Consider the following 24,180-nt stretch of genomic DNA (forward strand, 5'->3'; position numbering starts at 1 on the left):
GAAGCTCAAGTGACGGTGGAATGTGCTATACCCCAGAAGTTTCACCGATCTGTCATGGGTCCCAAAGGTTCAAGAATCCAACAGATCACTCGGGACTACAATGTTCAAATTAAGTTCCCAGACAGAGAGGAAAATCCAGGTGGGTCTACTTAACTTCAGCCCTGCTGATCGCCATTAGTGGTGACTATCATTGTGCTTGGAGTTGGGAAATTAGTCAGACCTTACACTGGCATGCTTTTTGGATGCTAGCCATGGATTCCAGGTCCATCTTCCTGGTCTCTAAAAGATAAGACAAGGCCCTATAAGAAGAGCCAGCAGCTTCCTATGTCTTACCTAGGAAATTGTTGAGAGTCTATTCCATTCTTCCTGGACACTGTTTGCATAGTGGTGGGATGTTTGCTCAGCCCCATTCAGTGAACTTGTACATACACATTGCCAATACGTCCTCTCCAAGTTTCTTAGCACTGCCCAGAGGGCACCGTTAAGGTACTTCACATCTCTTCTAGAATGGCTGAGCCTCACCATGCTTGTTACCTTGTTCTGTTTAGATAGGTGAAGGCAAGAGCTAAGGTGGGCCGTTGCTGAGGACGTGTCAGCTACGACCCTTTCTCGGCCCACTTGGCATGTGTGAACCATGGGGCGTAAGCTTTCCCTCTTGATGAGTCTTAGTTGACCTGTGTAGTCCAAAAAGACCATGCAGCCTGCAGTAGACATTTAGTACCATTGGGTTGGTGTCTGTGGTGATTGTCATGCAGTTAATTCCAGGCCATCTTCCTGAGTATACTGGCCATTTATCAGGAGTCTTAGCCATACTGTTAAAAAAGTTGCAGTATTTTCTTAGCCCCACCCCATGTTGTAGAATTTTTTTCCTGAGTTTGCATATGTGTTTTATACGATGGCTTTTTATCAGTAGTGGATATTTCCTGAGACCCTGACTCAGCCAGGTAGTGGTGGCATGTGCCTTTAATCCCAACACTTGGGGATGAGGACGCCAACTTGGTCTACATAGCAAGACTTACATAACTTTACTATGTAAGTCATAGTCGGTGTTCTAGATTGTTAATGGTGTCCTTCAGAGCCACCTTTACCTAGTTTAGCCCCAGGTGATGGTTCCCTCATTATTTATTCTCATATTACCTCACTTGATCTATGGGTTAATATTTATTATTTGGGCATTTACAAGATCGAGCCCCTCTCCACCTAGTGTGTACCTTAATGATTGACATGCCCCTTTATTTGGGGCCTTTTCCTTAATTCTAGAATAAAGAACTGTCATGGGCCTACCGTGGCCTTTCCTTTATTATCTTTCACGAATCTCTGAAACCCTGCCATTGCCTGTCCAGAGCTAGGTCACTCAGACTGAGCTCTACACACCAGTCTCCTGTGGTGAGAGCTACATCACAGCCACCCCAAGCATTAGGACTTCTGTGCACGCCTGTGGCTTACTAGTGCATATGATTTATAATCCTCTGCAGTTGCCAACTAGGCTTTCCCCTTTATTCCTAGTTCACAGTGTAGAGCCTTCCATCCAGGAGAATGGAGATGAGACTGGAGAGGGCAGAGAGGCCAAGGAGGCTGACCCTGGCTCTCCCAGGAGGTGTGACATCATAATCATCTCTGGCCGGAAGGAGAAATGTGAGGCTGCCAAGGAGGCCCTGGAGGTGCGTCTGCCTGGCCCTTTCTGCCTTGAGGTTTCAGGCCCTGCCCAGGTGGCAGCAGACAGTGATTCTCTTGCTTCAGACCTAAAAGTGCTGACATTTGCTCTTTACCTTTCTTGGCCGCTCACACAGTCCAGGGAGGCCGTTGCTTTTCACCAGGACTCAGGATTCTACAGTTCATTCCCCGACAGCAGTGTCAGGGTCTAGCATGCCTTCCCCAACTGAAGTAGAGATAGTCTACCTCAAGTTTGCCGGAAACATGAGTCTTTTGTGCCGAGTCCTGTTGTAAGCACCGTGGCACCACAGTTTACAGACAATGCCTGTACAGCAGCATCTGTTGATTGATCGTAGGTGCTGTTCAAGGGCAAAGACTGAGGAGAATATGTGATAGCAATGCATGTTGGGACTTGAGTGCAGTTAACTGAGCCACCTGTTTAAGAGATTCCCTTGCAACCCACATAAACTTTGACAAAGTTGTCACAACCAGAGACATGCTAAGAGTTTGGCCTCTGTGCTGTGACTTCCTCCCAGAGACCCTCTGTCTGTATGACCTCAGCCTGGGCTCCTGCCCCTCCTGTTTATGGTGTATTGAGATCTGTGTAGTCTGTCACCTGGTCACATGGGTAACGGGTTCTAAAATGTACACTGTTGTCTTCTGGGCTGTTGGCCTTGAGTTCATGGGCCTAGTTAGTCTGCCTTCAGCTCGGCCTAATCTACTACCATTGTCCTTCTAGGCACTGGTTCCTGTCACCATCGAGGTAGAGGTACCCTTTGATCTTCACCGCTACATCATTGGGCAGAAAGGAAGTGGAATCCGCAAGATGATGGATGAGTTTGAGGTAGACCGTGTTCCCTGTGGTCTGTGCTGTGTGGGGACTGATACCAGAGAGCAGACTGTGGCGCTCTGCCTTTCTGTCCTTCTTCAGCCTACATTGGCTCTGCCTCCTTTTATTTTGTTCAGTCAGCTGTTGGCCTTCCTCCTGGGTCTCACTCAAATCCCCCATGGCAAGTGAGCTCCCTCCTTTCCATCTGGTCTAGCCGCCAAGTTCGCTCTGTTCTGACTGACAGGTGAACATCCATGTGCCAGCCCCCGAGCTGCAGTCAGACACCATCGCCATCACTGGCCTTGCCGCAAATTTGGACAGGGCTAAGGCGGGGCTGCTGGAGCGAGTGAAGGAGCTGCAGGCTGAGCAGGAAGATCGGGTGAGCAAGGACGGGGCAGTCTGCCTGGGTTTGGAAACAGTCAGTGTTCAGAGCGTATTTCCGGCACCAGGGCAGGAGGCAAGGCCAGGTGGTATTCCTGGGCAGTCAGAGTCTGGTGGTCCCGCTACAGAAGAGCTCGAGGTGGAGCTTAGTTTCCCTTACTACCCAAATCAAGAGAAGTGTTTTGCTATCTTAGCTCCTCCAGAAAAGATAGACTATAGTACCTCATCTTAGGACAAGCAAGTCACGCCTGTGCCTGTGGAGTGCAGAGTGCTCTATAAAGAATTCTGAGAGAGATACTGCTCAGAAATTGGGGGAGTCTGGGGACTGGACAGCCACTCCAGGCAACTAGCCTTTCAGAGTTCTTAGTTTTGTTATTTTTTTTTTGGCTTTATTGATTTTGGGTTTTTTGTTGTCGTGTTAGTTTGGTTTAGTTTGGGTGAGCACAGTTTGGAGTCCAGTGATAGGGCAGAGATTGGGCAAATTTTGACTATAATGTGGTGCAGCTTAGCCATAGGCTATGGAGGTATCCTAGACTGGCTGTCTGCCCTGTGGATGCTCTTACTGCCTTCTTGGCCTCTTCTGTATACCAGCCCTAAAAGGCCTAGAATACTTGATTCAAGCTGATTCACAGATCCCTGGTTCATAAATTCAGGAAGTAGGAATAGAACTGGAAAAGGTAGCTGACCGTCCTATCCATCTTGATAGTCAGCGGCCTGTTCCAAAAGCAGATACATCCTAGGTGAGGACCGAGCGAGACCTACGCTTCTCAGGCCAGTGACTGACAGGGACGGTGAAGCCGTGCCTCCTGAGAGCAAGCTTGGGAGTGTTCCAGGCTTGTGTTCTGAGTCAGGAGGAAATGGGGTCTGGGTGCTGCTGGCTTCTCTCTCAGATGCAAATGCTCATGCTCGTGGGCTTGTGCTCTCTCTGGCTTGCTCTCTGCCTCACTCTTGTTTTATTGTAGGCTTTAAGAAGTTTTAAGCTGAGTGTCACTGTAGACCCCAAATACCATCCCAAAATTATCGGGAGAAAAGGGGCAGTGATCACCCAGATCCGCTTGGAACATGATGTGAACATCCAATTTCCTGATAAGGATGATGGGAATCAGGTAAGATGACCATCTGATTGATGTATTATGGTTTAGAACACTTGGGCAGGTGGGATTGTATTGGCCCTTACCTAGACCTGGGTTCTGTGGTGGTGGTGGTGGTGGTGGTGGTGGTGGTGGTGGTGGTGGTGGTGGTGGTGGTGGTGGTGGTTCTTTTGAAACAGGGTCTAGCTGTCCTGAAACTCAGTATGTACACCACCAGGCTGGCCTCCCAGTCACAGAGCTCCCCTCCCCACCTCTGCCTCCCAAGGACACTGCCAGGCCCGGCTCAGCTTGGAGACTGTACTGAGGCAGCTTCTTTGATTGACAAGTGGGTAAATGAGAGGGACAACCATCTGAGACTCTGGCTTCAGCTCAAGTTAGAGACCAGGGCTTACCAGCTGTGTTTCCTTGAAACTGTTACCTGGAAAGCAGGACAGTTTTTAAAAAAAGCTGCTCCTGACAGGACAGCTTGAGCCTCCGACTGGCTCCTATCATGCCCACACATGTACACACTATGTCTACCAGTGCCTACGACTTGGTGACCAGGTTCTAGTGACCTACTAGAAGCAGAAGGAAAAAAGCCAGCCAGTTCTGGGTTCTCTGCATCCTGTATTCCTCTTGCTGTGGTTCCCGGAGAGCTCTGCACAGCTTCCTACTATGTGTAAAACCAGGGAGGGCACCACACCTCCTCACGTGGTTCCGCCTAGTGAGCAGGACACGCCCATCCCATCTCACCTCCCAGTCTGCTTACAGCTCGCCCTCACCTGTGTGTTTGCTCCTTCCCTTAGACTCTCTCTCAAGTTGCTCTACATGAGTGGCACTCTGGATCTCCTACTGACACCTCTGCCCTCTAGGCCTGCGCCAGCTCTGTGAACGTGAGCACTATGCCCACAAATACACCCAGTAGTAGCACTAGGGTGAGATCCCATCGGCTGGGATCCTTTACATCGGTGTCGGTGTGTGCGTCATATTGAGAACAGCAAATGATGCATTGTAATATAGAGAAGTGGGTAGAATTTGTTGTCCCCACTATGCCTTAGCTCATTTGTGAACCAAGAGAGATAACGTCATTTGTGTATGTGTATAGGGACACACATACACCACAGCATGTGTGTAGAAACCAGGACAACCTGCAGGATTCAGTTTGTTTCCTTCTACCATGTAGGTTCCAAAGACTGACCTCATCAGGCTTGGCAGCAAGTGCCTTTACCTACTGAGCCATCTTGCCAGCCCCAGTGTCTTTAAATCCTCAGCTTTTTCCTGTGAGAGTTTCACTTCACTCACAGAACTAATTCTGTGGCGTGTGCTTGGTGTTTGTTTTGGTCCATACTTCTTTTGGATCAGCTGCCTGGCTTTCCCCTGAGTCTGGACAGGAAGTCCACAGTCTGCTGCCTCTTTCCTTGTGCCTAGACCTCTTGCTTCCCTCCTAGGCTGGCTCTTTTACTTTCTAATGTTGTCTCCAGGTACCTGCTACTTTGTAGTCTTGTATGTTCTGCCCATTTATTTTGGACTACTATCCTGGAGATTAAAACAAAGCTGCCATTTTGTTCCCTTACACTTTCCATATTCCCTGATCTGTCAGTTGCTCAGATCTGTCTTGACTCTGCTGGTTCTCACTGACATGGTAAAGGAAGGCTGAGCTGAGGGGTCTGAGTGACCAGAGAGTGCTTTAGAGGTCCTGACACCTCCAAAGAAGCAGGAGGCTAATGGGCTGAGAACTTACATCATAGTAGTCCCCAACCTTGTTCCTGCTTTCCTGGAACCCCTACTTCGTGGTACTTCCTCCATCTTTATGATCAGGTATCTTGTCTTTGTTTAGAACTCGTTGAGTGGGTAAAGGAGAGAATGTGTACCCTGTGGAAATCAGAACAACTCGAGGGGATTGTTTTGGAGGTTTGTCCTTCTACCATATGAGTTCCAGGGACTAGATTCAAGTTTTCAAACTCATGTTGTCAGGTTTAGAGCAAATGCCTTTACCCACTGAGTCATATTGTCTGCCCCTCCTTTTGTAACTGAACTTGTGGCTACTTTCCCTCCTACCCTTCTCTGCCCTTCCAACCCCCAACACCAGGTAGGAGAGAAAGAAGGCTAGAGGTGAAAGAGTCCTCAGTTTCGTTGGATGACTTCCAGGGGCAATGTTGATGTTTGTCATTCAGTTTCTTCCTCTTATCTGTGCGCTCACAACGACTTGACAAACCACAGGAACAGGGGAAGCAGCAGCTGCCACAACCTCTCAGTGCCCTGGCATTTTTATACCCTCACAAGAGTCCCCAGAATTCCAACTGTAAACTCTTTTCAACTGGCAAAATCACACCCCTGGGAGAGCACGAGACAAATCCCAGTCAGCTGCTGTGGATGGACAGTCTGAAGCAGCCCATGGCCCAACCTGGGACTAAAGCAAACCTTCACATTTCCGTATTTCTAAAGAACCCAAAATTTTCACTACTTATCTGTTATGGGTTTTGAGAAGTAATGGCTGCTTAATGGATGTTAACTGTGGTTTTGTTTACAATTTTATTTTTAAAAGATGATTACTCTTAGCCTGGAGTGGTAGCAAGCACCTTTTTTCTCAGCACAGTGGAGACAGGCAAGCAGATGCATGTGAGTTCGAGGCCTGGTCACAAGGTAGCAAGAGCTATCACACAGATTTTTTTTTTTATCTCAAAAGATAATTATTTTTCTTTTGAGAGTATGAATGTTTTGACTACATGTATGTGTGTATAGTACCCAAGGAAGTCAGAAGAGGTCATTAGATCGAGAGTTAAGGATGATTGTGAGCAGCCTTGTGGGAGGTAGGGATAAAACCCAGGTCTTCTGTAAAAGGAGTAAGCACTCTTACTGAGCTATCTCTCTGGCACCAGGATTACATTTTTAATTCTGACTATCCATATTTATATGTGTTCATTCATGGTCTGAGCATACGGATGCAGGTATCCTCAGGAGCCACAAGAGGGCATCAGACCTGCAGCTGGAGGCATAGCGGGCTGTCTGGCAGGGGTGCTAGAATCTCTGGTCTTCTGCAAACCACTCTTAACTGCTGGGCCATCTGATGTGTTTTCTGCCTTTTCCTTCTGAGAGGATGAACCTCTCCCCTAAGGAGAGGTCTGACGCGCTCAGCCATCCAGCCATCATCCACACAGTTGCACTTTGTCGTCTCCTCAGACCAGCCTGCTAAGTCAGCACACCGCTGCTCCTGGGATGTCCCAGAGGGGGACCATCCTCCTCTCTGACTGCATTCTCCCTTTTAGCCCCAGGACCAAATCACTATCACAGGGTATGAGAAGAACACTGAAGCTGCCCGTGATGCTATCCTGAAAATTGTGGGTGAGCTTGAGCAGATGGTTTCTGAGGATGTTCCTCTGGATCACCGTGTGCACGCCCGAATCATTGGTGCCCGAGGCAAAGCCATCCGGAAAATAATGGATGAGTTCAAGGTGAGTCCCCAAAGCCAACTGAAGCGTGAGGATGAGGACTCCCTCTCCTTCTCATGCTGCTGACCACATGAAGCTTGGGAGGAGGAGCACTCACGTGGCTCTGAGGCCTCGCGCCTACCCTTTAATGCCCTTTGACCCTGTGCTGCTTCCAGGTGGACATTCGCTTCCCACAGAGTGGGGCTCCAGACCCCAACTGTGTCACTGTGACAGGCCTCCCTGAGAATGTGGAGGAAGCCATCGACCATATCCTCAACCTAGAGGAGGAATACGTGAGTTCTGAGTAGGCATGGTCTTTGGAGGCAAGGCCCAGACATAATCCCGTGACAGCCAAGTAACCTGTCTGCATCCAAATGCAGGGCCGGGGGTGGGGGGGGTGGGGTGGGGGGGAGGTTGGTAGTTGTCAGGAGAGGGTGCCACTGGCTGGCTACAGGCTGAACAGCACCACCCTCCCCCCCCCCGCCCCCCCCCCGCCCCCCCCCCCCCCCCCCCGTGCTGTTTAGCTGGCAGATGTGGTGGACAGTGAGGCACTGCAAGTTTACATGAAGCCCCCAGCACATGAAGAGTCCAAGGCACCATCCAAAGGCTTTGTGGTGCGAGATGCTCCCTGGACCTCCAACAGCAGTGAGAAGGTCAGATGGTGCTCCGCCTGGTCATTCTTTGTGGGCTAAGCTTGTGACCTAGCGGGCTATGGATGGCGTTACTTTGGGCCTTTATAAGTCAGTAAGGGCCACCCTTTGCTAAAGTTGTGTTCTCCCTTTCCACAGGCTCCTGATATGAGCAGCTCTGAAGAATTTCCCAGCTTTGGGGCTCAAGTGGCCCCCAAGACCCTCCCTTGGGGCCCCAAACGATAATGATCAAAAAGAAACCTTTCCAGCCTGCTGCCCAAACCCAACCACACAATGGTTTGTCTCAATCTGACCCAGCAGCTGGACCCTCGTAAATTGTTGATGCTCTTCCCCCTCCCCGAGGTCTCGCAGCAAAGCCTGGTGGGCTGGCCTTGTGTGGCTGCTTCTCTAGGCCTGGTCAGCACCCAGCAGGCTCAGGGTCTGCTCCTGATGCTGTGCTCTGGGACAGGCACGCCACTGTGTGAAACACTAAGCAAGGTAATCGAGCATTTCGTGATCACAGACTCCAGCTTCCTGGTCCACCCAGCATGTAGTCAGCACTCTGACCTTCACACCAGAGCTCCACAGCGGCTAGGAGGTGACTTCCTGTGTCATGACCTCAGGAAATAAATTTCCTTGACTTTATAAAAGCCAAAACGTTTGCCCTCTTCCTTTCCCACCTCCCTCCTGCCCACCACCTGTCGCCCAGACCTTCCTCTGTTGAAAGCAGTCAGCTTCCTTTAGCTGTCAGAATCTGCTTAGCACAGGCTTCAGGATAGGAGGAAGGCCTGGTATTGGATAGCAAGAGGTCAGATGTCCTGGTGACAGAGTGGGCCGAGAGGTAGGGGTGGCCTGGGTCCTCAGTAGTGCTGACCGTGCCCACTTGGGGCTCTGCAAGCATCAGGGGCTTCTGTTGCAGCTTCGGCCTCACAATCCTACGTATCGAGGCGCAGCCCGTGTGTGTTCCACTTGGGTCCCCTGTGACTGTCACAGTGGACTAGGGTGGCTTGAGACGTTGGGGGAAAGGAGAGGTAGAGACTGGCTTTTCTTTGGTGATGGGGAGGGGGCTTGACCCTCAGTGACAGCTCAGCTTTCCCAAGACCTGTAGCCTCTGCCTGCCTTGCCCAGATACCTTGTTGAGTTGCCTTCTTTCTACCTCAGCCAGTGTGGTAGTCCTCTCTGTGGGTTAGTGCCACCCAAGGCTCTTCTCGTGATGTAGACTTTTCTGGTGATTCTGGGCTTGCCATTGAGTTGAGGGTGGAGGCTAGTGCTTTCCCTCAGTCCACATGACTCAGGGACTGGGCTGGAGCGGGGTGCTCATTCCCAGCCAGCCTGACCATGTAGACTCTGGCAAGCATACATAGCCTGGATGCTTTATGCAGTCCTGAGGAATAGGCTGAAGGGGCAAGTCTCGCCGATAGAGGTGGTCAATTAGCGTGGATTAAAAGGAAGGCCGAATGAAAAGACCCAGTGCAGGGAGCTGAAGGAGAACTTTTCCTCAGGTACAAGAGGTAATTTTTGGACCACTGGCCTCCAGCTATCTTGGCTGTAGGCCAGCCCTCACCAAGAAAAGTGATCCCAAGCAGACGAACCCCTGTCAGGCTGTGGAAACTGAGGACAGACCTTTTGTCTCCAGGTCATCTGATCAACTAGCAACACGTCCCGTCCCAGATACTTGGGTTACTAGACAAGCCAGCCTGTGCCCACCTCATGGCCTTCCTTGGGAACCGTCACTTCTGCTCTGATACCTTTCCCCAAGTCATTCAGTCCCCCATTTAATAACTCAGGCTTGGCTACCTGTAGACTCTAATCCTAAGTGGATCCAGCATTGCTTTCCCAAGTCTCACCTCAGTTCCCAGCAGATGACACAGTCCCACAGGTACCCACTTGAGGACCGGCACTGAGATGGGAAAAGAACACCTGCTTTGCTCAGTAGGCTGGCAGCTTGAGCCGGTGGGGAGCCGGGGAGAGGGCTTCCTGCCTTTCCCTGGAGCTGTCTTCTCCCATCGCATGAGACTGGGGACACCATGCTCCCTCCTGCCCTTCCAGCCCCTCTTCATCTTCATTGTCATCCTATAACATCAGTCTCTTCCCTCATTGAAGGTAAAGTTTAAATTATCACCACAGGATTTTGCACATCTCCTTTTATTGCTAAGTGCTGTAGATGTAAGCCGTATCCTAAGCTGTTCAGGGTCTCACTCCTTTTCTCTGATTGTTAATAAGGACTATGAAATTGACTGTACCCAGGTCACCTCTCTGCAGCCTCCAGGATGTTGGGGAGCCCAGGGCAGGGGTGGGGAGTGTCTCTTCCTCCTTGTTGAATGTCTTCCATGTCCTGTGTTTCCATAGCTACATCCATCCCTTGGCCTTAACTTTGGAATTTGGAGATTATATGCAAACATGTGTAAAGGCTCATGAATATGGATGACACTGGAATTTTATAAATTCTAAAATAAAACCCGAAACCAGATGCAGCGTGATGGGACTCATTTTATTCTATGTATATTCTCTCCTGTGACAGTGGTAACAGTGTCCCTGGATAGTTCCCTTATCCATGTTGTGATTCTCGAGCAGTTCTGAGCACTGTTCCCATCCCTTCCAATGAACTGATCATTGGTGTCTCCATGAAGTCTTGCTGGCTCCTGCACCTGGGCCCACCCTCCCAGCCCGGTCAGTCGGCAGCTGCCCAGAGCTGTTGCTGAGGCAGCTGTTTGGGGAGCAGCATGGTCTTCACAAACTCTGCAGCATTCCTATGACAGGCTCCCAGCGCCCAAACTGAGGTTGCGTCTGTGTGGATGGGGAGAATAGTTCAGAAGACTGTTTTCAAAAGGAGTGTATATCTTCATGGCCCTTCCAAAGCAGTGTGTCCCTCTTGTTACCAGTCCTAACAACCTTACAGAAATAAGCACAGAGAAGCAGTGACTTTCAAACCTTTATTCCAGCATGGTAGAATGGCAGGAAAGGCCCATAACATATCCATCATGAGTGGTTGGCTAAATTAGGAAAGAACTGGCAACTGACAGTAACAACTGAACCCAGCAACAGAAGGCAAGCAACCGGAAAGGCCCACCCACATTGTGCCCAATCTAAGAAGCAACTGTATGTAAACACTGTGTGTGTGGGGGGGGGGGGGGGAGGACAGGCCCACTAGGTGTCACAGGAATCTGTTGTGTTTTCTGTTTTGCACTGTAAGGGGTAAGAAGACTGCATTCCATAGCCTTTCCCTTTCCGTACTTGTGTAGAGTTTCTGGCCCAGCACCAGAAAGCACACAGGAGGCAAAGGGTATCCTGCAGAGGTCCTCGGTCTGTCAGGATAGAGGCCACGATAGCAAAGAACCCTGACAGATGTGCTGCTAGGACTGACTTAGGCAGACATTGAGGTTCTTGCTTTAGTCATGTGACCTGAGTGTGTGGTTCTGGGCTGTAAGGCCAACAGGTTGGGCTTGGGACTCACCTCATTCTCAGCCAGTGCCTGTTTAGCTAACAGCTGACAGAGGTAAGCAGACATCCTAGGACTGTGGCCTGGGACATGGTATCAGGTGTAAGAGCCTGGTGTGCCTGGTAATGACCATGTGAGGAAAGGCAGTGGATCTGGAGGGGTGATCCGACACTATACTACCACAGCAATGCTGCAAAAGAACGGAGCAAAGCCCTGAGAAGGCAGGGACCCCAGAGTCTAACCGTTCAGTTGGCAGAAGAGTTTTGCCATGGTGGGGGTGAGGAAGAGTGAAGCCACTTCCTCCTCTCTAAGATTCAGGAATGCATACAGAGGGCCCTCAGCCTTTGGTTTAGAGATAGGAACTTCATTAGTGATATTGGGGAGAGGATAGGTGAAGCAAAGGAAGAACAAGATACTGAGTACAATGGTCAGCAAAACTGAGAGCCACAGAAGCCAGCATTTCAGACAGACCTTTTTGCCTTGAGAGGCGTGGGTGAGGGGATGAGGAGAGGGGAGGATGAGAGACAAGTTGCAGGCTCATGGGACTTAGGAATGGCAGTAGGGGATAGCCCCTAAGGTCAGCAGATCTCTCTCTTAAGGAACAGCAGGGGTGGTGACGGAGCAGAATGTGTGAGCAGAGGACCGTGGCTGCCAAGGGTCGTGGTTATTCTAAACCACGGGTGGGGAGGAGTAGAGTTGGGGCCGGGAGCACAGCCATGGTCTCCAGAAGACCCACAGTAGTGAGCTGTCTCTTGGTGCACCTTCAACAGTTTTCTAGGCAAGTGTCTGCCTCCGGTAATCCCCGCTGTGACCTCAGAAGGAGGGGCGGTGGTCACCAGTCCAAAGACCCCCTAAGCTGGGAGACCCAGACTGGGCTCTGAGCCTGGAGGCTGCTCATCCTTTGCTCCTGTAGCTCCAAGGAGCGCCTGTGTCAAAGAAAGTGAATTGTCAGCCTGACGGCTGAAGTGACTCTCAACAGTCCCTCAGCCCTTCACCCATTTGACAGATGTGCTGCTAGGACTGACTAAGCAGAAATTGAGGTTCTTGCTTTAGTCATGTGACCTGAGTGTGTGGTTCTGGGCTGTAAGGCCAACAGGTTGGGCTTGGGACTCACCTCATTCTCAGCCAGTGCCTGTTTAGCTAAGTAGTATTCCCGCTTCACCTTGATCTCCACGGATTCTGGGATGTCAGGAACCAAGAGATCCAGAAAACGGCCAATGGAGAACACCACATGCTGGGGATAGAAGCCCCACCCCCAACCCTCATGAAATAAAAGCCCAGACTAGTCTTCAGGGGACCAGGTAGGCTGCCAAGGTGGGTGGAACTGGAGTTCCTAGCAAGGAACTGGAGTTCCTAGCGAGGGAAAGTAAGACACACGGAGATTTTGTTTTGGCTGGAAAACAGAATGGGAGTTCTGCTGGCCATTCTGACCCCTCCCATTGCCTCGGGTTTAGGTTAGGCAAAGCAAGTCGGGCATCATGTTAAATCCAGGGGATGGGAGTCATTGGAAGAGCTTTCAGAAGCATTAGATACCTCAAACACGATGACAAAGGCCAGGCGGATGGCCAGGAGAGTCCAGTAAGTCGGAGAATAGTGTCCATCATCATCCCGAAAAGCCCGGTACCTGCAGGAGACACGAGACTCCGTAGCTCCCTAGGGTTGAGCTGTGGCTGGCAAGTGGGCCATCTAGACTGTCTTCCTATTTCCCCCTACTCTGCCTCTTTGGTAGAGTTGAGAGCTAAACAACAAAAACCTACACCTGGGGGAGGGGGGAGGAGGGGAGGGATGGAGGGGCAGAAGGGATGAGTCAATAGTACAAAAAACTCTGACTGCGGCTCACCTGCAAGTGCGGTTGTGGGCCGAGGTGAAAGTGGGCGGCGCTCGGGCCAGCGTGAAATTGAGGAAGCCATGCAGGTCTGGGGCGCGCGTCCAGCTGTAGTAGACACGTGGCAGGAAGTCGGAGGAGAAGGCCAGCAGGAAGGCCTGCGGGGCGGGCGAGGGGTCAGAGCGAGGTCAGCACCACCAATCACCCAGCACCACCCAGCTCCACCCAGGAGGCGGGCCGGGCACTCACATTGCTGATGACTGCGAGGTGTGTGAGGCCCGCTAGGATGTGGAACCAGATGCCGATGTCCTGGGCGCGCTCCGCCACGGGGCGCCGGTACTCACACACGAACTTGCGAGCATCCAGGCGGATCTCCACCCAGTTGTTGAGTAGGGCAAAAAGCGGCGCCAGCGGGCAGGCGGCCACGAAGATGGTGACGAATCCAAACTGCAGCACTGCAGAGCAGGAGTTGCCACTGGCTGGAGCTGGTAAACCCCTCAGACCACCCATGGTGGGGGGGGGGGTTGAGAAGGGAAGGCCGGCTTGCCCACCAGGGAATTAATTGGGCAGTTCATTTTACCCCATTTCTTCCCCTCATGTTGTATTCAATGCAAGGGCTACTGACTGACCCCTGGGCTTGGGAGCCTTGATGTATACACTGCGCTGATCTTGGTGCTCCTGAATGGCCTTGGCCACCCAGTCCATCTGAAGTCAGGGACTCTTTTTTTGTCTTTTTTTTTTTCCTTCCCCAGAGCTGAAGATCGAACCCAGGGCCTTGCGCTTGCTAGGCAAGCGCTCTACCACTGAGCTAAATCCCCATCCCCAGTCAGGGACTCTTAATGGCAGAAAGGAAAGCAAAACCTGCTTCTGGCTTTAAAAACTTTGTCCTCATTTATCGCCAGGATCTTCTATAAAATTGCTTGGGGGTTCACATGCAGGGCATGTGGATACATCGTATGAACCTGCTCCCTGGGAGCTGCGCTGCTCTTATTTCTTATCCACGGAAGGGCTCTGCAGCCATTACTGCTTGTGCTTTGCTTGCCAAGGAAGCTCAGTCAAGTGTTCTGCTGAGACACTGCTGGGTTAGGACTGGGCCAGATCTCCCTCCTGTTAGTCAGACGAAACCCTGTCCTCAGAACTGTCTCACCCTTAAAGCCATGAGTACAGGCCACCATTTGGCTGGCTGTTTCACAGCTGTGGAGACTGCTGGAGAAAATCCGTTCTCCAGACTGACACGGCTCAGGCGCGCCTGCCCTCACAAGCTGGAGAACCTTGCTTGGGCCTGCCTCTGGACTTGATTTCCCTAATACACAGCCTCAGCTCCCAAGCCTCCCCAAACCTTCCCGCCCACCCCTAGCTCTGTTGCCACCCCATCTCTTCTCAGCATATCTGCAGGCTTAACTCATACCACACACACACACACACACACACACACACACACACGCACGCACGCACGCACGCACACACACACACAATGGCACATTGCATTTCAGGGTGGGGCCAGGTCAGAGTGGCTGCAATGACAGGTCTCACCCATTTCAAGGTATTCATGAAACAGCCCCTCACAAGGCAACAACTCGTAGTCGGCCTCCCAAGGTGCTGGCTGGGTCCCTGTTGCAGCCTTCTTCCTCCTGGAGTACTTCTGCCAGCAGCCTTTCAGCTTGCTGCGGGTAGAAAGCGAGGAAATGTCTGCGTGGCCGCTCCCACAGCCGGCTGACGGGTGAGCTTGTCTGAGAGAGCATGCAACCTGGATGCTCTTGTTCTCTGGGGCCAGGTTGGGCAGGTCAAGGGGCTGTAGATGTGGCAGGTCAGAATCCTCCAAGGCCCCAGCCCCCCTCTGTGGGACATGATACAGTTTGCTCTTCTGGTTCCCTGTTGTGTCTTCAAGAAAGTCAACCCAGCTCCCTGAGACCTTTAGGGGATAGAACTAAACCGAAGCCAGTGAGGGTAACAGCTGAGTCCCCAGAAAGCAGAGGCCATGGGGCCAGATGTGTTAGCTTCATCATACTGGGGACCACATAGGTGGGATGGCCACATCACACCTGGGAGGCGTGTGTCAAGTCCTGTGCCTATGTGGTGTGGTCCGGTCGTGAGATATCATGCACAGATCGAGTGTGTCGCTTATCAGATTATATGAGGACACAGGTGTCTGTTGGCTTCCTCACGCTCTACTAGACACTGAGCTACACCCTTTACTTTCTGGGCCCACTGGCTGTCAGGGAAGTCGGGAGGCACCCAGAGAGGGACTGCTATGGTTGCTGTGTCAGGGCCATGGTAGTGGGCATCTGGGTTGGTATAGCCTCCGGGCAGGAGACTATTACCAGACAGATCCTTTGGGGGACTCCAGACTATAAGAGGGGGTAGGGCACAGTTCCAGCTAGTGGGACAGGGATGTGGGGGGGGGGGGGGGACTGGTCCCAACCAAGGGAATATGAAACAGGCATGAATCTAGGGGTCAGGCCTGAAAACCAAGGCCCCTCTTGCTCATCCATCTCATGCTGGTAGGGAACACGTGCTGGCCTATGTGGCCTCCCCTCAGTGAACAGTCCAGGGACAATGCTAATGAGAGGCTCTCTAACACCCCAGGCACAGCAACAAATGAGCCCTGCTGTCACAGACCGATGCACTGTGACAAGAGGTCTGGAGATCTGACACATCATCCTGCCTCCTCTTTCCTTTGTGAGCACTCTGTGGGAAACCCTGGTCCCTAGAAGTTGTCAGGGCAGGGTGGGTCGACTCACGGGACAAGAACCTCTTGCACGTTATTGATGATCTGTTTGCCCACCATGATGACCAGGAGCTCCTGTGCCAGCTCACTAAGGCAGCCTCCGGCTGGACACTGCAGCAACACAAGTCCTGGTTAGCTGGGGGGGGGGGGGCAGGCGAGGGACCAGGGACACACTCACATAGCCTTCCCTTTGCCCCAAAGGTGGCTTCTCTGCCCCCACACCTTCATCGGACATGCTTGAAGTACCGTGAGGTTTGCAGAGATCAGCCCTCCCCACACCACTTCGGTTATGTAAGGGAATAACCACTGGGTGGCTGTAGACTGTAGCCACAGGCTCCAGGAAAGACTCAAGATGTGGGGTCAGAAAAGAGACAGAGCCGGGGAGTTTCCTGGTGTACAGTGCCGCGCTGTGCAGAAGCTCAGCCACACTGTGGGATGTCCTCCTCACCAGGTAGGGAAAAGCTTGAGAACCTAGTCTGTGGTGAGGGGTCCGATCCAGCCATTCTCCAACCCAGAGTCCTGAGTGAGTCCGACAGAGAGCGAGTAGTCAGCCTTTTCTTGCCTAAGCAGTCTCAGGTAGATATCTCACCAAGAGCTAAGAACTACCTAATGTGGCAGCACAGCCGCGACCATCATGCCCCTGAGGAAGAGGCTAGCTTGCAGTATTCCCTGGCTCTGCATCCCTTCACGCAGTGTAAGGTGGACAGCTTCCGTCTGGGAGGGAAGCCATCCTGAGAGAAGATGAGGTAATGGCCCAGGCCCTGAGAAGATCGCTGCTCTCCCCTCCTCCTCTAAAACAAGAAGGGTCTTTCAGACCAGATGCTCAGAGATGGCTGCTGGACCCCATGATCCCCAGGTTCAGCTCCACAACTACCAGTGAACAGCTCCAGATGTGCCCTCCACACTCCCTGTACCTCCAGATGTGCCCTCCACACTCCCTGTACCTCTGACTACTTCTGCTTGTCCCTCAGCAAGGCCAGAAGTGTAGAGACAATTCTTGGGGTGTCCGGGTGACATTGGGTTCACCCCTTACTCCTTCTTTGTATTTATGCCTTGGTGTCTTAAAGCCCTGTCACCTCCTGGGGAACCCACGTGCCACCTTCTGCAGAAGCCTCGGGAGGCACATCTGAGAAGCCAGGCCGTCCCCATGCCCGGGTCCCAAGGACAGAGCACAGGCTTAGTGGAAGAGAGCAGCCACGGGAGGGCCCCAGGCAATGCAGCTGTGGGGCACTGACCTCCGTGTCCTCACAGGCAGCAGGGACCTTGACAGTGATATGACCCACGGGGGCATCCTAAGGCCTCAGATACCTCTTGATTGTGCATGGGGTTAAGGGAGAGAAGGGCTAGACCCCGTGATAAGAGCATCCTCTAGACAGTGGCTCTGAAATCAGGACCTGGAGTCATTGAGGTCAAGAGTGCTGGTGTTCAGCCGGGCGGTGGTGGCGCACGCCTGTAATCCCAGCACTTGGGAGGCAGAGGCAGGCGGATTTCTGAGTTTGAGGCCAGCCTGGTCTACAGAGTAAGTTCGAGGCTGGCCTGGTCTATAGAGAGAGAGTTCCAGGACAGCCAGGGCTATACAGAGAAACCCTGTCTCCAAAAACCAACCAACCAACCAAAGAGTGCTGGAGTCCTGGGAAGCAGCTGTAAGTTTTGTCACTGGCTTGGACAGTGGTGAAAGGTGGGCGGGGAAAATGTCAGACCTCAGTGGGTAGGGAGGTAGCCCAGCCCCCATTTTCTGTCCTGTGTATCCTCAGTATACTCACCTCCTCATTTCGGACTCCAAACAAGGTGTGGTAGTTGCCAGGGTATCCCACAAACCTGCCAGGATCCAGGTGGAAGGCTGTGAGGGGCTGGGTTCTGGTTGTCTCCGCCCTCTTTTCCACCCCTGAGGCCTGGTCCCCGGGCGGGTGGGGGGGACACACAGACTTGACCCTTGTCCCCTCTGAGCCCAGGGGGAGTCATTCTTTCTCAGTGCCTTTGCCCTAGCCACCCGCTGCTGAGCACACCAGACAGGTGTGGGGCAAAGCAGAGCTGCAGGGGAGAGGTGACATGCTGAGGGCGTGACCACCTACCTGCCCTTGAAGAAGGCAATGTACACGGGTGAAGCGTAGAAGTTCACAAACTGGAAGACGAACACCTTGAGCGTGAAGGCATCCTCAAACGCAGTCTGCGTCCGGTGCATCTCTGTGCATTTGAGACTTTCGCTCAGTCCCCAGGGATGCTGGCCAGCGTACAGTGCACTGTCCCCTTTCCCCGTGAGACCACCCCACCACCCAGGTGAGGTGGAAGCCATGCTGTCCAGATATTTTAAAGAAATCCATTAAAGAGGATTGTTGAGAGGGTCAACAGACAGCAGTCCTAAACTTTTCATTTCAAAATTAGCCTAAAGCGTGTTGATCAGAGTGGTGGGCAAGCCTGTCCGCTTGACTAGCCTGGAAGATGTCTGGGATATCAATAAAGCACAAGCACTGGTCTGTCCTTGACAGTGTTTCCAGAGAGTAGCTCTTGAGGACTCTGGCCTTATCAATGGATCAATCTCTTGATGGGTTAATCAAATGCTGATAATAACCCTCGGTAAAAGCCAGGGCTAGCTGGCGAAGCAGGAGTCCTTGGGGATGTGTTTCCCCCAACCCTGTGACCTTTTTCTGTGTTCCCATCCTCCCTTCCTGAGCACCCCACCCTCCCTGCTGGGATGAACTGAAACTGATCAGGAATAAATAAGTCTACCCTTCAGTCATTTTTTTCTGGTATTTTGATCACTATTATGGCAAAAAAAAGTAACCAAATGTCTAGAATCATGGACAGAAAATAGCCAACAAAACAACAAAACTAAAGCCAAACATTTACATTCTCGTTAAACATTACATTCTTCTCGTTAAAATAGTATATTACAGGGAGGGCCAGTAAGATGGTTCAGCCAATAAAGGGGCTTGCTGCCAAGCCCGATGACCTGAGTTCCATCCCCAGGGCTTATATGGAAGGGAGAGCACTAACCCTCGAGAACTGTCCTCAGACTTCCACACGCGCCACAGCGCGCAGGAACCATGACCCTTGAGCACACATACATTAAACAAATAATCTTTTTAGAGTATGTGCCAATGAGTCGGGGAATTGGAGGGACGTCCCAGGGACAAAGTTACTTCCTGGTCAAGGCTGAGAAAGGACCGAGCTACAGTTTAAAAAAAAAAAAATTGCCAAGACCGATGCGAAAACATAAAAGGTCAATTTGAGGAAAAGGGGGGCCAAAGCCCCACAGCTGTGGGAACAGGCTCACCAGCTCCAGCTTCTTGGCTCGCTCTCCCTGGAATGCTGCTAGCTATGCCCTCAGCTAAGAGCTGCCCTGACGCCTACCCTGAGGACGCCTACCCTGAGAACGCCTAGTCCTTTGCCCCTTTCCAGCCATGGTCATTGTACCCTGAGTTTGCTCTGTCCCCTCCTCGGGGTCTTGGCCAGGGCTAGTGCAGGCAAAGCCTTACAGGATGAGTGGTTTGGCCCCCTCCTTGGCTTTGCTCTCGGGAAAACTCAAAGACAGAAACAAACAGAGGCAGAGAAACACTGGCAGAGGGAGAGGAGCCATCTTGTTCCTGGAGACAGATGCAGAGTCTATGCAGACACTCGGTAACCTGGGGTGGTCTCAACTCATCAGCTGTAGAGCTTGAAGGATGTAGTGAGGGAAGGTGGAGAAGCAGGGGCCCGTGGCCCTCCTCTCCCTAAGGCCCTGCCAGTACCACTTTAAGCAGATCTTTGGGGGAAGGCCCAGAAACCCCTTGGGAATAAGGGTCTATATAGGTCAGTTCGCATTTGCATCTGCTTTGGTCTGGTCAGTGCTCACCCCATCTTGTTAGGACCTGGGCCAGGACCACATAGACCTTGGAGAGGATGAGGATCAAGACAAGGTTCACCACCGACCCTGTGAAGCTGGCAATCCGTGAAGCCTAGTAGAGAACAGGCAATAAGAACGGGCACAGGACCAGTAGGGTGGGAGGGTCAGAAGGACAGGCCGCAGAGACTTACCCAGGCCGAGAGGAAGGCATTGTTTGACTTGGACACGATGATAGCCATGACAGCCCGGTACAGGATAATAGATACAAGGCACATAATCACCACAGCCACCTGCAGGACCAAGAAGGCCCTGAGCCCCCTACTGTGGCCCCAGGACCCACAGCCTCTGGGTCCACAGCACACAGCTTCCTTTTCCAGGGGCTCCTATCGGCAGCCTGCCTGTGTCCCGTGGGTCCTCCAGAGATGGGGAAGGTTGAGACTGGGAGGGAGGCCAGGTTGCCACGTGGTTACTGTATGTTCTTCTACAGGGTAGTGTTGGAGAACTGTGTCCCTGTCCTATTCACCCACCTTCTTACAGCTCTGAATTGGGACCCATGGTACCTGGAAAGGGTTGGGGTACTTTTAAGCAATCTTTAGCTAGAAGGTATCAAAGGGATTAGTGGGTCCCGGGTTCATTTTTTGAGTCCATTCCCTTGTTTAATGGGTGCCCATGGGGAAGCTCTTCCAGAACCCCCCTTATTGTACATATACATGCGCACCCCATTATGAGAGCCCTTAGCTTGGCTCTGGGCTTTCTGGAGGTCAGTGAGGGTCTTTGGAGCCACAGAGTGGAACAACCCATGCGGCTCAGGAAGACAGAGGCAGAGGACGGAGGCAGAGTGGCAGGACTCCCATACCATCATCATAAGCACCACAGAACCAGCCAGCATGCGGCGTACACGGTTCTTCTCAGGAAAGTAGGGTTCATCTTCCCCCGTGATGGGGTTCAGGGCTGTCATGGGAGCCGTTGCGGCGAACTGGGGCCGAGGCCTCTCCTGAAAGGGAGCCAAGCTCAACAGGACGTGACGACCCTTGACAGAAGTCACCCAGCCCAGCTCACTCACCTCGATGTCTTCATAGTCAGAGCAGTCCCAGCGGTAAGCCAACGTGGCATTCTTCCGCTTCCAGTACTCCAGAAGCAGCACTGCCCACAGTGCCATGAACAAACTGAAGAAGACGGTGCCGCCATGGTCGAAGAGACGCCCAGCCTACAGGGGAAAGGGGACTCCCGGTCTTCTTCTCAAGGGCTCATGGTCCTTTCACAAGCTAGTTCTCTGGACCTGGGGTATCTTCCCATGCAGGCTCACCACAATGCACCAGGTCCATAGGAAAGGGAATCGACCCAGGAGCCTCAGTAACTAGTTTCAGTATCGGGAATGTCCTTTTATTTATTTGTTTGTTTGTTTGTTTGTTTATGGTTAAGAATACCGTCAAAGGGGTTGGAGAGATGGCTCAGTGGTTAAGAGCATCGAGTGTTCTTCCAGAGGTCCTGAGTTCAGCAACCAGCAACCACATTGTGTCTCACAACCATCTGTACTGGGATCCAATCCCCTCTTCTGGTGCATCTGAAGACAGCTACAGTGTCCTCATATACATAAAATAATAAATAAATCTCAAAAAGAGAAAAAAATATCAACAAACTCACTGTGCAACTAAGGATGGCCTCAAACTCCTGATCCTCCTTACCAGCTGCAAAATTCTGGGATTGCAGGTACACACTAACCCCCTTTGTTCATGTGGTGCAGGGCGTCAAACCCAGGGTCTCACCAATGCTAAGCAAGAACTCTAGTAAGGAAGCCACATCCTCAGCCCATGACTCAGTCTCACTCACCTCGTCTCACTTGTGCCTGACTTGGGTTTGTCTGGCCTGAGCACATTGAGAGGAAACTTTAGTTTCTCAGAGTTAGTGGAACACTTGGGTACAAGGTGGACAGGAAGTTTGGAGGCTTGGTGGGGGAGGGGTTGGGTTGTGACTCTCAAAAGATGTGTCCCTGGGCACCTTTGATGTGATCTTTTGGGAGGTGTGTGAGGGTTTTTGAGACGGGGTTTCTCTGTGTAGCACTAGCTGACCCAAAACTTGCTTGGTAAACCAGATGGCCTTAAACACAGAGCTCTGCCTCTCAAATGCGTGTGCTTTAAAGGTGTGTGCCACCACCACCCCATTGAGAAACCCTGTCTTGAAAAACTAAAATAGAAAAGAAGAAGGAAGGGAAAGAGGATGAGGAGGAACCGATGAGGAGGACGGGAAGGGAGGGAGGGAGGGAGGGAGGGAGGGAGGAAGGAAGGAAGGAAGGGAGGGAGGGAGGGAGGGAGGGAGGGAGGGAGGGAGGAAGAGAAAAGTTGAAAAGCTGAGCATGAGGCTGTAAAGCATCATTTCTCCAGGGCCTTGGCTTCCATTCCTGTCCTTACTTCCTGTCCTTACTTCCTGTCCTGGCTGGCTTTGTGTGTCACCTTGACACAGGCTGAAGCTATCACAGAGGAAGGAGCTTCAGGTGAGGAAATGCCTCCATGAGATCCAGCTGTGGGGCATTTTCTCAATTAGGGTTCAAGGGTGGAAAGCCCCTTGTGGGTGGTCGCATCCCTGGGCTGGTGGTCCTGGGTTCTATAAGAGAGCAGGCTGAGCAAGCCAGGGAAAGCAAGCCAGTAAGAAACATTCCTCTAAGCCGGGCGGTGGTGGCGCACGCCTGTAATCCCAGCACTCTGAGAGACAGAGGCAGGCGGATTTCTGAGTTCGAGGCCAGCCTGGTCTACAGAGTGAGTTCCAGGACAGCCAGGGCTACACAGAGAAACCATGTCTTGGGAAAAAAAAAAAAAGAAAGAGAGAAAGAAAGAAAGAAAGAAAGAAAGAAAGAAAGAAAGAAAGAAAGAAAGAAAGAAAGAAAGAAGCCCTGACTAAGAAACCCTTCACATTGGGCTGTGATCAGAACATGGTCTTTTATGACAATAGAAAGCAAACTAACAGCCATATGGCTAATGCTAATAGCAATATAAGTGACTCCAGGACACTCTTATTGATCCTGTATGAGTCATACGCCCCGCCTAACCTAAATGCCAGGTTAGGGGACAACAGCTGACAGAGCTCTCTGAGGGTTCTGCCTTCATGGGTCCAGGGCCTACAGGAACTGCCAGCCCTCACCACCCTGACCCCAGCTCTCATTCCGTACCTGGGCCAGGGTGCAGGCACTGGAAAGCAGCCAAAAAGAACAGTCCGGGCACAGTGGGCACATGTCGAAGCTGTCCGAGCTGTGGCACAGCTCCTGCCTGTGGGGTGTGCATGCGGTTCTGGGAGCTGTACCCACTTCCTCCCCCTCGCGCCGCTGCTGCTCTTCCAGACCAAGAACTTTTGGCTATTGTTTTACTTTTTGAGACAGGGTCTCACTATTTCAGGCTGGTCTTGAACTCGCTGTGTAGCTGAAGAATTCTTTTCATTTGAGTCTCCTGTACCTGTCTTCTGAGAGCTAGGATTGTGGTTGTGCACTGCCACATCTGGCTTATGAGGTACTGAGGACCAAAGCGAAGGTCTCGTCGTGCATGCTAGACAAGCACTCTGTCAGCTGAGCTACATCTCCAGTCCCACCAAGCACTTCTTTTAAAAGTGGTTGTTTCTGAGTATATGCAACAATAGTAACAAAAGATAATTTCTTCGACTTTCAGTTGCACAATAAAAAACACAAAGCCGGTCACTTATAGGAAAAGCCTACCCTGCACTAAGGAAAGATGAGCGTCAGTACCAGCCTGGGGACACCCCTGATCACCTGTCAGCCTGGGCCACCTCTGTCCAGTCCACTTTCTAGCCATGACCTCAGGAGAGCAGGCTGCGCTTACCACACACCTCCACCCCAACCCTACACAGGGCCTGGTGCTCGGGAATCCCATAACCGTGCACCCTCATGAGTCCCAGGAAGGCTTAGGAGCTGAAGAGAGGCCACTTACGTTGGTATGTCTGAGAACACCAGGAAACAGCCCACCAGGAAGACCACTGTGCCCACCACTGCGGCAGGCAGGAGCCAACCAGTGTAAAACCCTGAAAGGAGACACAAGAGTCCAGCTGTTAGAAATTGGGTGCCCTGGGGACATATTTGCTTCCTGGAACTCAGGCTTAGCCCAGTGGGTACTAGAACATCTGGAAGGATACTGAGAGACTCAGGAGTCTCCCCTGGCCACTGCCCTTGACTCTGGACTCTCTCACCACACTGGCTAAGTAGCAGTGTCTGTCTGTCTCCATCTCATGGGGTCTTCCATCTCCTAGTATTGTCCCCCCCAGCACTTGCCGACCTCCAACCAACTGTTCACTGATGTCATTCTGAGAGCTCGGGGTTCATTGCAGTTTAAGCCCCAGAGAAGGTGTGGGTCATTCTGGACCCTCCCTTCCCCCA

General features: G+C 51.9%; 2 protein-coding genes across 5 annotated transcripts in view; one reads left to right on the plus strand and one right to left on the minus strand.

The window, feature by feature from the left end:
- The window catches only part of Hdlbp (high density lipoprotein binding protein), a 70,011-nt gene extending 59,551 nt beyond the window's left edge, over positions 1-10,460 (plus strand). For all 3 annotated transcript variants that reach the window (XM_052192441.1, XM_052192442.1, XM_052192439.1), the window contains exons 20-28: positions 1-139; positions 1,507-1,661; positions 2,393-2,497; positions 2,727-2,861; positions 3,826-3,969; positions 7,200-7,385; positions 7,538-7,654; positions 7,886-8,014; positions 8,150-10,460. In XM_052192441.1, coding sequence (XP_052048401.1) covers positions 1-139; positions 1,507-1,661; positions 2,393-2,497; positions 2,727-2,861; positions 3,826-3,969; positions 7,200-7,385; positions 7,538-7,654; positions 7,886-8,014; positions 8,150-8,236 — 1,197 coding nt within the window. In that variant the 3' untranslated portion in view covers positions 8,237-10,460. The remainder of the gene's footprint in view (positions 140-1,506; positions 1,662-2,392; positions 2,498-2,726; positions 2,862-3,825; positions 3,970-7,199; positions 7,386-7,537; positions 7,655-7,885; positions 8,015-8,149) is intronic.
- A 449-nt stretch (positions 10,461-10,909) lies between these two features.
- Ano7 (anoctamin 7) overlaps positions 10,910-24,180 on the minus strand; it is a 29,024-nt gene continuing 15,753 nt past the window's right edge. The window contains exons 9-23 of one of the 2 annotated variants that reach the window (XM_052192446.1): positions 23,738-23,828; positions 22,969-23,065; positions 20,869-21,012; positions 20,662-20,799; positions 19,997-20,095; positions 19,815-19,917; positions 18,055-18,166; positions 17,746-17,800; positions 15,996-16,093; positions 14,788-14,918; positions 13,504-13,709; positions 13,270-13,412; positions 12,963-13,053; positions 12,544-12,663; positions 10,910-12,241 (exon numbers count right to left, since the gene is read on the minus strand). In XM_052192446.1, coding sequence (XP_052048406.1) covers positions 12,008-12,241; positions 12,544-12,663; positions 12,963-13,053; positions 13,270-13,412; positions 13,504-13,709; positions 14,788-14,918; positions 15,996-16,093; positions 17,746-17,800; positions 18,055-18,166; positions 19,815-19,917; positions 19,997-20,095; positions 20,662-20,799; positions 20,869-21,012; positions 22,969-23,065; positions 23,738-23,828 — 1,862 coding nt within the window. In that variant the 3' untranslated portion in view covers positions 10,910-12,007. Of the gene's footprint in view, positions 12,356-12,543; positions 12,664-12,962; positions 13,054-13,269; positions 13,413-13,503; positions 13,710-14,787; positions 14,919-15,995; positions 16,094-17,745; positions 17,801-18,054; positions 18,167-19,814; positions 19,918-19,996; positions 20,096-20,661; positions 20,800-20,868; positions 21,013-22,968; positions 23,066-23,737; positions 23,829-24,180 lie in introns of both variants that reach the window. The other variant, XM_052192447.1, reaches the window with a different exon arrangement.

Source organism: Apodemus sylvaticus, chromosome 9 (assembly GCF_947179515.1).
Source record: "Apodemus sylvaticus chromosome 9, mApoSyl1.1, whole genome shotgun sequence".
NCBI lineage: Eukaryota > Metazoa > Chordata > Mammalia > Rodentia > Muridae > Apodemus > Apodemus sylvaticus.